This window comes from Prinia subflava, chromosome 1 (genome assembly GCF_021018805.1).
Source record: "Prinia subflava isolate CZ2003 ecotype Zambia chromosome 1, Cam_Psub_1.2, whole genome shotgun sequence".
NCBI lineage: Eukaryota > Metazoa > Chordata > Aves > Passeriformes > Cisticolidae > Prinia > Prinia subflava.
The window spans coordinates 15,019,096-15,032,021 of NC_086247.1; the positions used below are offsets into that span (position 1 = coordinate 15,019,096).

General features: G+C 37.8%; 1 protein-coding gene across 5 annotated transcripts in view; it reads left to right on the forward strand.

The window, feature by feature from the left end:
• Nucleotides 1–12,926, forward strand: part of TRPS1 (transcriptional repressor GATA binding 1) — a 213,607-nt gene that overhangs the window by 55,116 nt on the left and 145,565 nt on the right. For 4 of the 5 annotated variants that reach the window (XM_063423194.1, XM_063423125.1, XM_063423339.1 and 1 more), the window contains 2 exons: nt 282–1,411; nt 9,138–9,741. In XM_063423194.1, coding sequence (XP_063279264.1) covers nt 282–1,411; nt 9,138–9,741 — 1,734 coding nt within the window. The remainder of the gene's footprint in view (nt 1–281; nt 1,412–9,137; nt 9,742–12,926) is intronic. The other variant, XM_063423413.1, reaches the window with a different exon arrangement.

Sequence of the window (12,926 nt, forward strand, 5' to 3'; positions counted from 1 at the left end):
CAGCAATAAGATCATCTTGTGCACGTGTGCCTCAGTCTCTGCAAAATCAATATATTTGTTATTCAGCTATGAGAAACATTTAAAGATAATAATCAACAAATGTTAAATATGTGAGGGTATATGTATGATATCTTACATAGTACAAATGAAAATGCTGGCAATGATTAATAAAAGATGCTTATGAATCAGTTGCTCTCTATTTCTCTTCCCTCCCCTTTCCACTCCTTGCTGTTTGAATAAATATACAGTGGAGCTAAAATGACCTTATTCTTTATTCACAGGTTACTTTAGGTGGAACCTTTATTGGAATTGGGCGGAAAACTCCAGATTGCCAAGGCAACACCAAGTACTTCCGCTGCAAATTCTGCAATTTCACCTACATGGGCAACTCCTCCACTGAACTAGAGCAACACTTCTTACAGACTCACCCAAACAAAATGAAAGCAGCCCTTCCCTCCTCTGATACTGGTAAAACTTCAGAGAAAAACTCCAATAAATCCAGTCCTACTCTTCGACCATGTGATTCTGGAGACTTGGGGAAGTGGCAAGACAGAATCACTGTAAAAGCAGGAGATGATACGCCAGTTGGATATTCGGTGCCCATCAAGCCAATAGATTCCTCTAGACAAAATGGTACCGATACAACCAGTTACTACTGGTGTAAATTTTGCAGTTTCAGCTGTGAATCGTCCAGCTCTTTGAAACTATTAGAACATTACAGCAAACAGCATGGGGGAAGCCAGGCAGGGAGCCTTCACCCAGATCTGAATGATAAGCTTTCTAGGGGATCTGTCATTAACCAGAATGATCTAGCCAAAAATGCAGATGGGGAGTTAGTGACAAAGACAGAAAAGGGTGCGAGTGTGGCAAAAAAGAAAGACTTGAGTGGCAAAGGAGCAGAGGACAGCATGGTGACAAGCTACAACTGTCAGTTTTGTGACTTTAGGTACTCAAAGAGCCATGGCCCAGATGTAATAGTGGTGGGCCCACTTCTCCGTCACTATCAGCAGCTACACAACATTCATAAATGTACCATTAAGCACTGTCAGTTCTGTCCCCGAGGCCTCTGCAGCCCAGAAAAGCACCTTGGAGAAATTACTTATCCATTTGCTTGCAGAAAAAGTAATTGTTCCCACTGTGCTCTCTTGCTTTTGCACCTGTCTCCAGGGGTGACAGGAAGCTCTAGAGTCAAACACCAGTGCCATCAGTGCTCATTCTCCACTCCCGACGTGGACGTTCTCCTGCTCCACTATGAGAATGCACACGAGGGCCAAGCATCTGATGTCAAACCAGAAACAAACGCCCTGCCAGGGGCAGAGGGGCCGCTGACGCTCAAGGAGAACAAAGAACACTCATGTACCAAATGTGACTTTACCACCCAGGTGGAAGAAGAGATTTCCCGACACTACAGGTACAGTGAAGTTTCAAATGATTAATGATTGGAACCCAAACAGTCCCTTCCCCCTGCCCTCCCCCAGTTTCTTAATTAAATGTCACCATTCCTCAAACATTTGAGGAAACTGGAAATCAAAATAGGAATAGATATAAATCTTTACAGCCAGAGTCCAATCCAACATCCACTTTGTTTTGGAAAACCACCAGCTAAGTTGGTGGATTTAATTATACATTTAAACCTGTGCAAAGGAGAGGGAAATTTGGATTTGTGTGCAGATGCTGAAGTTTCAGCATATTTGAGGTTTGGTCAGCTATTTTCCACCCAGAATCTTTTAGGTACTATAGGTACTATTTTAGTTTAGGCTTTTTCTGGGAAAGTTGGCATCTTCATTCAGTCAGGGAACACAAATGGCTTTACTTTCCAAGATAGACTGTGAATCCTTTATGCTCCATAACAGTGCTTCAATGTACTACCTTTTTGTAGTATTTTCCATTCCCAAGTCCAGCAATGTAATAATTAGTTTAAGAGCATTCCACTGCTGTTTTGGTGTTCGTTTCCCGCTGGGAGTAGACACTCTTTTGTCTGTTGATGTCATTCCCCATGATCCTTTTGCAGATGCTTATTTTCGTGTTGCTGGTTTACAGTGTCATTCTATTTATTTTAAATGCTAGTGTTCCTATTTGGAGGTGGACGCAGCCAGTCTCCTGACTCAGTCTGACACAATGTCATAGTAGCAGCCAACTCCCTGCTAAACTTCTTGGGTCAGTTCCTGGGCTGTGGTAAACTGGCAGTCCAGTTTGCATCAGAGGAGGAGCTGGCTCTTAGAGTTTGTAAAGAGCAACAGTTATGTGCCACTGCAAAAGCGATGTTAAATATTAGAAAATCATGCTGAATATGTTAATAGTTAAGGCTAATGCGTCAACAACGGAAAACTTCAGTATCTATCTCATCTAAAAGATCTTTGTGTGGAAGCCAGCTAGAATGAAGACAAAAGAAGATGCATTTTCAAAGCTAAAGCTTTGTTAAAAGCTCAAGAAACTGTGCCATGTTTAATAGATTCCAAGACATCCAAAATTAACAAAGGCAGACTGGGGCATGATACTTTAACAGAGATTAAAGCTGGGGGCATCCAAATGTTGCCCAACAGAGGGCTGCATTGGCAATATATCAGAAGTCTATTTAGAAAAAAAAAAAAAAAAGGCAGATTGCTCATCTTTAATTTGGAGCTAGGGCCCACAGAGGATTCAGGTCCCAGCATGCAGTTCCCCATTTTTGATCCAAGTGGGCCTGAGGGATGTTGTGTGGATTAATTAGTTAATGTTTGTAAACTGCTTTGAAGATGAAAAGTGGTATCTAAGTTCCAAGCATTATTACAACAGCTTAGAGCCATGCTGAAGAACTCCATAGGCAGCACTTTGTCCGCTGCTGGGGCATGGCATGATCTTTTTTTAGTGGTTAAATAACTGGAAGATTGAAATGGCTCCTTTACTGAAAGAATCCAACCTTTTATTTTACTGCAGCTGGTAATTTAAGTTTTAACAAGCATGCCAAGCTAGGATCCTTTTTCCGAAGAAAGGAGAAGCCGTGACTTTCAAAATTAAGTGCTAAGTCTGAGATGGGGTAGTTGTAGCTGCTCCTTCAGAGGGCTCAGCACCCTGTAATTCTGGTAGTAGTCACAGGGAAGTGCACTTTGGACAATCAAGAGATACACTTTAAGCATTTTAGTCTCAAATTGTTTTTCTAAGATTAGGCTATTTTGTTTAAAACACTTGAACAACATAATCTGTTAATGCCAGTCTATGACATTATTGAGTACTCTGAGGACATTGTGTAAAGCAAAGTATACAATGCCCTCATAACTGCTTACTTCTTTCCCCTTTTCCTGTAATTTCCCCTTGATAATTTGAATTTTGTTTCTTTTCTACTTGTGCTGCTGCTGTTTTCCCCAACTATACATTTTTTTGAAATCACGTAAGTTATTTGAGTTGGTGGTAGGTGCTCTGTAGTGGTGAACACCAGCAGGTTTTATTGGGTTTTTATGTATAACCTAGTTTTCACTCAATCAAACTAAAACTTTTGAGGCATTACAAGTTGTAGTATTATTATCAAGACTTTTTTTTAGTAGAAGTCTAGCATAGATCAGATATGTTTCTTTTCCCTTTTTATATTTTAGGACCTAAAGATAGTTCAGCTTTTAAAAAGTAGAACAACTATAAAATAGTAGTGTTACTTGACAGACAGAAACATGCTAATGTAGTCAGCTCACATCCAATTGAGCTTCTCCGTTTCTTAATCAGAATTTGTCTCAACACTTTTATGCTGCACATTATGTATGTCTCATGTATTTAAAATGCTGTACATGTGCATGTCTCTAAAACCTCTTCATTTATATAATGAGAAGCTGAATGGATTCTAATAGTAAACATAATACTAAACATTAATGTGGTGGAAGAAAATGTTCTGCTGTTCACATATTTAGATTTAGCCTTGATAATCTGGAGTGTCAGTGTTGGCTTTAGATGCTACTTACATAGTTTGATTTACGTATTTTTGTCTGCATTATTTTAATTTTTGATCATATGTCTGAACAACATGCTTAATTTATATTATTATTTATTTGGCTTCCTTTTGGCTGTACATTTACCATTTCACTCTGTATTGCTAGCTAAAAAATTTTGTATATCGTAGTGTTATTCCTTCACAGCCATATATTTGCAACAGTATTAGAATTTGCAAAAGCATTTCTTTCCAAGTTTTCTTTCTCAGAAATGTATACTTACACTTAGCACTCATTCAGTATTTCTTGACATGATTATTTGAGAGCTGTTCAGTTAAATTTGAAGTCAATGAATCACACTGCACTTGAGTTTACTTGTATTTAAACCTCACTAAAATGTGCTTACTCAAATAAATCCCTAGAAGATTTATTGACCTCCATTTTCCACTAATTCTGCTACTACTCATTTTCCATTATACCCCTGAGGAATCAGATACTGTTCATGTTCATTGCAAAGCTTAGTTTTTTTCTCAAAACTCTCTGGTATTCTGATGAGCCAGAATATGCCAACAGTTTTAATTTAGATAAAAATCAAACAGTATTTGAGCACGTTTTGCATCTTATTTCACTTAGTCTAGAGATCATTTCCCTGCTTGTTCCAAAATAATTAATTTTGATTATTTTTTTAAAAAATCAGAGCAGCTTCTTGCAGCAGTACCTCTTTTTTCTTAAAATTTTGCAATAATGTGGGAAAACAGTGCATTTTTTCACTTTTGCAAGACAGAAATTTTCATGTACAACCTTATTTGACAAAAAGCATTTGATCACTGCTAGTTATAATTGGAAGTGCTATGCTGAAAAATCCTCTAAACATTTTAAAAATAAGGTAGGATAGTGATTCATTAAAGTACAGAATATAATATGAAAATGTAAAGACTTAAATAAAATAAAAGCTTTGTCAATGGTGTAGAATCATTTTTCTAACAAATTATTTTGAGAATGCAAATGACAGCAGTTATGTAAGGTTCTATTTAGAAGTTAATTTCGAGTTGATTAAATAATTCTTTACCTCTCAAAGATAAAGGAGATAGGGGCAAAAGGCAGAGGAGTGCTTGGGGCTTGCATCTTCCATGTGCCTGGGCTGCAGCTCAGGGATGGGGCTGTTGGCGACAGGGGGTGTTGGCACTGACCCGCAGACTCTCAGGCAGGAAAAGCCAGAGCAGGGTCTCAGAGATGCAGATTATGGAAATGTGGCACCTTTGGGACACTTCCAGCAGAGGAGAAACTCAGGGAAGAAATGTAAATTGAGGCCCACCAGCTCCCAGTTCTACAGCAGAGCAGAAACCTTCATTCAGTGAACAATAGCAGCAGCTATGAGGGCCTTTTCCATCCTCCTGACACCTTAATTCACTGCTGTGAACTTGTTTGCTCTTGCCAATGGCTTTTGCTCTCCTTTGATCTCAGTTTTGCTCTCCACTCTGCCCTGTCTCCTCTCTGTTCTAACACTACACTGAATTTTCTTGCTTGCTTTGCTTGCTGTCTTTTCCTCTGAATGTTTTCTCATCCTGCAAGCTGAGTGCAGCACCTATCCCAAAAGTTAACCTTCTTATAAACCTGTTTGTTCATGAGAAATTATAGTAATTATTATATTTATAATTAAAATAAAACATGAAAAAATGGAAGTGATCAACAGACATACCTTCTTCCAGAATATTTTCTATGCCCTAGAGCCTAGGACTGTCTTCAGATAATTAAAAAAAAATTACTTGTTTTGTAGAGGATGGTGTTTTGTAATACTTCATACTAGTTAGAAGTATGTCAACAAGACTTAATTAACTGTCTAGTGTCGGGAGTCTTGCAGCCTGTTAGGAAGTTCAAATAAAGAACATTCAATCCATAAAAAACCCCACCCGTATAATGTCTCCAACTTCAAAATTTTGAGAGGGAAAATCTTGTATCTTACAGCACCCAATTCAAGTACTTTTCAGTACAAATAATGATAAGACTTTTTAAAATTCTCAGAACGTAACTGTGCAGCAAAGGTTTTGCCTGAATTTCTTGATATTTAATCTTGGGATTGGGCCATAAATGTTTTAATGTCCACAAATAATCAGGTCTTTGCTTTATTTTGTAGTGAAAATAATAACACTGAGTGACCTCAGTGGATGGGGTGACGTTGCCAGCTCAATGCCATATTGCAGAGAGTGCAATATGCAGTTTAGGGCTCGAACCTGCTATTAGTGTGCTTGAGGGCTGTATAAAGATTAAGAAAGAAGGAAGAGAGCTGTTTCCTTCATTTACATCACTTTCTTCCATACCAAGGTTTTCCTCTTCTTAGAGGAGCTCTGTACCAACACACAGTATTGCACCAGACTAATTCAGAGGTTCAGATGGTATAGCTGTAGTTTAGCTCTAAAGTGTAACTTTGAGGTAATGCACAGGAATGCTTCTTGTGTACTTTGCAAACTGGATTTTTTAACATTTTGTTGCTTAGCCTTGAAGAACTTTGTGCACAACTCTAGATGTAACTTGGGATTTTAGAAACAGAGTAGGCTTAATTTCTAGTAAAAGAGAAATCAAACATTGCCAATTTGTTTCTCTGCTTGCTGTCAGGGTGGAGTGAAAACTGAGAAGAAAACATTTTCTTTTATGCCTTGTTCTGGGAAAGAATAAGTTTCCAACTTTCAAAAGTTTTCTAATAGCTGATGATAGTTACTATTTTATTATTTGGGACCGTGACTTACATTGGACAGTTCCAAACATTCCCTTACATTTTGGAGCTTGGGGATAGAATAATACAAGGGACAAACCCATGTGAAGTATGAAGATTTATAATGTTGATGGCAGATTTTTAATGTGTACTGGAAAACCCTACGTTCTGGAACAAAAAGCCTGTTGGGTTACGAGCTACTGAAGCATGTCTTCATTTTTTCTGTATCACAGTGCTTACCACAATCTGATAGAAGAATGAAGGAATGCTTATATGGCTGTCTTTGAACCAATTAGAAATAATTTAAATTTATAAACCTTGAATGTAATAAGGGTGATTTTAACTGGGCCTCAGCCATGTGGCTACAACTGCATCTAATATTCAGCATTTATTTGTGTCCTCAGAAGTGTGGTGTATATGGCTCCTGATCAAAAACATTTAGCCAGTGTGGAATGGAAAAATAAAAAAAAGACAAGTTAGGCAGAAAAAGATCAGCTGTTTGGAGGTGTGATATCTGTAGATGAGAGCCAAGTTAGGAAGGGGGTTAGCTATTGAAATAGCCAAGTTAAACAAGAGACACTTAGGACTAAGTAGTGTCCCAAAGGATTGATAAACTTTCACATGGGGAGTGTATGTGGTTGAGCCATTAGCCCCAAATGGTGTCTTGTTTAACTTGGCTTTTAAGATAACTAGCCCCTGTCGAACTTGGACTTCTCTGATGGTATCCCACCTTTACAGGGCTGACCCTCTTTATAACTTGGCTTTTTGTATTTATAAAATGGTTTTGATCAGATAACACTCTTTTTTTGTGTGTGTGTGTTCAGAAGAGAATTAAGCTTGGTTTAGAAAAGAATGAAATTGCAAGAGAGAATATATTAGTGTCGCATTGAGAGACAAGCTGATTTTAATAAAACACAATTGTAGAATGAAGGAATAGGAACATGGCCAGAACAGGATTGCTCTCCCACAAGTAGGTTTTGTTGCCATAAGGCTGTGTGGAGAATAACTGAATCTATTTTTTTGCATAATGGAACAAGACCATCTAGTCTCTTAAAATGAATATAAATACAGAAAATGACAAAAAGAAAGCTGATATTGCACAAGGGCTGAAAAGCATGAATCCGAATGTGTACTCATGTCTCTGCGCTGACACAACTGTAAGAAAATCAGACAATGTAAATAACATATGGTTTGTTTTTCCAACAAAAGGAGAGAAGGAAGGCAAGGGGGTTTAATAAGTTTGGCAAGTTGTCCCTTCTAAACTATCATAGTCTAGAAGGGACATTTTGTGTATCATTCCAATTCTACAGAGCCAAATCCTGCTCTTACTGAAGTGAATGGGAGTTTTGCCATCGACTTCACTGAGACGAAGATTTGGCCTTAAAAGAATTAATTCTAACAATTGGAGGCAGAGCAGTAACAGATTTCTCATACAAGTTATGTCCTGTGTGGATAGTGAAAGGCTCATTTTTTTAGCTTGGCCAAAGACAGTGTTGTGACTGAATGCCTGGGGTGTGGATGTGTGAGTGTGTCTGTAGGGAGAAGCTCTTGTGGAGTTCTGTACATTTTGCAGGGCAGGGATGATATTTTGCTCTGCGTTGATCGGATGCTGGGCGCAGCAGAGCCTGATGAAGGGCTCTGACCACTCCTGTGCTATGAACATTTATTCATAATGGTGTTAGAGAACTCATAAACAGTGTTCTGTTCCTATGATGGATACAGTAAGTGGGTAACATGTTGTTCTCATGTAGCAACATATGCTTTACATAATTTAGTAATGCAGTACTTTTTATAGGCTTTTAGAGTAAAAACAGGAAGACATGTTATTCCACTCTGTTCCACAGCTCCTACCCAAGAGTTTCAGTATTTGACAGGAAACGCAGTTTGTAGTGACACAGCCAACTATTGTGCTTTATCTTTAGAGCAGCATCTTTTTAAGTTGTGTTACAATGTCCATAGAGAACCAAGCAGTGCTGTCTTTTGTGTACAACCTTCTGTCCTTTGGTGTATTCTTATCCATAATTTAACCAGAGCTCCATTCTAAATGGTTTTTGTCAAGCAGAAGTATATGGAATTGGTGGAAAGTAAAGGACTTTTTAAAACGTCTTAACTTCCTAACATAGATCTTTATTATATGACATTTTTTTAATAACAAGAGAAATGTCCTCTTTTAACTATTTGATTTTGGTTGAAAAATACGGTTTTTTAGTGTTCCTGCTGCAGCAAAAAGTGAAAAGTATATTGCAGCAAACTGAAGAAGAAAAACACAAAATGCCAGTGAAAATTTTATGAAGTTTAGAATGATGCCATGGAATGGGAAGGAGCGATAGGAAGCCATTGCAAGGCATGGGGGGAGAAAATCAGTGGTATTTTTACCCTGTTGTATAAGATGCCAAAGTAAACCTGCTTGCTTTATTTAGAGAGGGTCATCATATAAGTTTGATTTATTTTCTTAATCTTGGTAGTTAAAACCACTGTGAGAGGTAAGGCCACGGGGTGATTCTGATGTTAATGTGCTGCTTGTTTTCTTCCAGGCGAGTACACAACTGCTACAAATGCCGTCAGTGCAGCTTCACAGCTGTTGACACTCAGTCACTACTAGAGCACTTCAACACTGTGCACTGTCAGGAGATGGACATCACTACAGCCAATGGGGAGGACAGTCATGGCGTTTCATCTATCAAGGAAGAGCCAAAAATTGACCTGAAGGTCTACAGTCTGATTAATCCAGACCCCAAAATAGGGGAGCCCATATCTGACAGCATAGTGAAGAGAGAAAAGATAGAAGATAAGGAAGTGCTCAAGGAGAAAGGCTGGACTGACAGTCCCAGTGATGATCTTCGCAATGTAACCTGGAGAGGAACAGACATTCTGAGGGGGAGCCCGTCATACACACAGACCAGTCTAGGCTTACTGACCCCCGTGTCTGTCGGCCAAGAGCAGCCAAAGCCTTTAAGGGATAGTCCAAATGTAGAAGCTGCCCATCTCGCAAGGCCCATTTATGGCTTGGCAGTGGAGAGCAAGGGTTTCCTGCAGGGTGTCCCAGCCGCAGCAGCAGAGAAAGCCGGGCAGCTCACCCAGCCCTACTCTGGATCCGGGGATGGCAAGACAAAAGATGAATCCCAGTCCTTATTACGGGTAGGAAACTCTTTTTTCCCTTTTGCTTTTTATGATTGCATGTATGTTATGTTTGATTGGCTGTGCAAACAATTTCTTCAGGTCTGGAGTAACGTGGTTGGGGTTATTTTAGGGCATGGAAACAAAAAAAAAAAAAAAAAAAAAAAGTCAAGGAAAGTCAAATTTGTAGAGCCAAACTGGCAGGTAAATTTTCTAAAGTGTTCACATAAAGCAATCTGTATATTTATGGAGTATTAGTAAGCTTCTGCTTTTGCTATGTAGCTCTGATTGAATTTTGTTTAATCATTCCTGCTAATTGTGCAGGTTGGTGATGCATTTGAAGAAGGGAGGTTTAGAATCCCAGAAGGCTGCACAGCTGTTACACTAAAACAACTAATCACCTCTTAAATTTTGTGGTGGTGTGACAGTTTGCACTTAAGCAGGATTTCATATTACTACATATCTAAGAATATGAAATGTAACTGGTTTTTGTGAAGCAACATAATTATATATCAATTCTGACACTTGTCTGGTTGCCTTGGAAGCAAAGAAAAAGAAAAAAAAGAAAAGGAAGGCTCTCATGTGATAAGAAAAGGCAAATGTTTGTCACACCAGATAATTCCTACTTTTTTTTTAAAAGCAAAGGCATCTATATACAAGGAACTTTCCCTTCCATCAAGATATGTTTTTCCCGCTGTAGAGAAAACTGAGGTTAGAAAAGATCTCACATTCTGAGGAGCTAAACAGGAAGACAAATAAATGCTTTTCTCCTGAAGTCATCACATGTTTTCAGGAGCTGCTCCCTATCTGAATTTATAGAAACTTGCCATAGGAGCACTCAGTCTGCAGATGAAGCTCACTAGAATGGAAGTGATGATCTACTGGTCTCCTTTTTTTGTCTTTTATAACAGCATTTATAACCATATTATCAATTAGTGTAACATGTCACATGTGTCATGTAAAAAAGAAGATAAATGTTTCATTTTGTAGTCTGCTAAGATTATACACAAGTATATCTGTCTCTGTACATATGGAAGTCTTAAAAGCTGTTTTAAATGAAGTCAGTGGTCTTAAAAATATTGCAGTTATTCTAATTATAAAATAATTTTGATTTAATTTAAACCCTGCATGCAATTTAGGGGGACTACAAACTTTTGTACCTTAGTTATTGTTCTCAGATTTTAAGTGTGTGAGAAACAGTTACACTATAATAGCTTCCTTGTTGCTAACCTGTATGTGTGCTCACTGTGGATGGCAGGATTATATATCTCTCCTCCATTAGGAAATATGTATTAAAATATGTAAACCCATGCAGAATTCCTGCTGTACATATGATGTTAGTTACGTCCCACTTCAGTTCTTGTCCTGTTTCTTAACCATGTGTAGACAGATTCACCAGAGGAGCCATTTCATCTGTGGTTTATCAGAATACAAATTATTTTCATTTATTTTCAAATTTTCAAATATTTTCATTTATTTTTTGACTGCCAGAGGATAAAAAAAACCAAACAAAAATCTGCAAAGGACATGGTAGTATGCAGATCAGGTCTGTAAAGGTCCTCATACCTCAAAGGTAGCTGGACCTAAAATCTTGGTAAAGAGTAGAATAAGGCCATTATATTACCTCTTTCAGCACTGCTGAATATAGAGTGGGAAACTGTGTGCTGGCTGCTTCTTACGCCCTTTTTAAAAATAACTTCAGATGCTTTTTAAAGTCTTTATACAAAACCACTTTATATTTTTTTCAAATTAGTGTTTTATCAGTTTGGAAATACTTTTATCACTTCCAGGTGTGAAAAACCTGTATCTTCCACACTTTCCTGGGGGAAAAAAAAAACCAAAACAAAACAAGGTCATACTTTTGTGTATTAACAGTGCGTATAAATTAGTTCCTTGCATTGTGTACAACCCTACTTTTCTTTTATAATGATTTCTTAGCAGATTATGTGTACAGTGACTGATAAAACCGTATCAACATCCTTCAAACAGGAATTACTTTTGTGTACACCTTTAGCTGCCACGTTGTTTGAACTCTGTTGTGCCAAGGACTTGTTTGGGTCTTTTCCTTAGTGATAATATTTGAATTTTCACTTTTCTTTGAAAATTGGGCAAGTTGCTTTTGTTCAACTTGAATTTTTTTTTAAAAAGAGGGGGAAAGGAGATTAACTTTTTTCATCTGCTGAACAGAGTCTTACAATCTTACATCTCTATCCATCATGATTGATGGATAGAGAAAGCAAATGAGAATTGGAACTTCGTGAAGGTAAGGGGTGATCTGAAGGATAGAAGATGTGGGAGTGTGATTCTGTGAGTGACATTAGTTCCCTCTTCTTTTTAATCTGTGAAAAAAATTATAGAAACCCAACTCCTTTAATTTGCTCTTGATTTAGTTTTCTGCAGAGTTATGTAATGCAGTAGTGGAGCCATAAATAAGAACACAAAGCGATGGTCAGCTTGACCATTGGGAGCTTAGTGTCAAGGATTATCCAACAGACAGATATGTTTGCCTTGAAGCTGAGTTGGCCCAGAGAGAAATAAAATTCTTCAGAGAGGAACTTACCATCCATTCTTGAAAAAGCTAATTTTTGTAATCCTCTGAAATAAAAAAAAAAAGTGGTGTTAAGCAGATCTCTCTTTTTTATCTACTTTTGGCCACATTTATTTTTCTGAAGTGAAATAGCTAATAGGAGCAGCTAACGCTGTCTAAAAGTTGGGCCTCTCTGAAAGCAAAGCGTTAACTCAATACATCCTTCTAGTATCATATAATGAATGCTTATGCAAAACACTGTATCCAAGGACGACTGGTGACTAGGAAACAAAACCTATAATAAAATCACTGTGGACACCTTCATTTTTTTCCCTCTGAAGATTGACACAGAGGAAGCCAAAATTTGGGATTACTCAGTAAATAAACACTGAGAAATGGACTGAAGAAGAAAATTCCTAACACATCCTTTTGCTTGTACTGGCTATTCAGTATTTATAAAGTGGTTCTGCTTATTACAAATTATTTGTAATGATTTAACAGTAGCAGCAATACCACGTGCTTTTAATTTTTTACTTTCTTGATGATGGGGGAAGGCAAAGCAGAGATCAGGTTTTTTCACATTTTTTCAGATAGACAGAGGTTGATACTGCAAGTTTAGAAGTGATTAGCATTTTGGTAAAATATCAGAGATAATACAAGTCAGCTGGAGAAGAGGTAA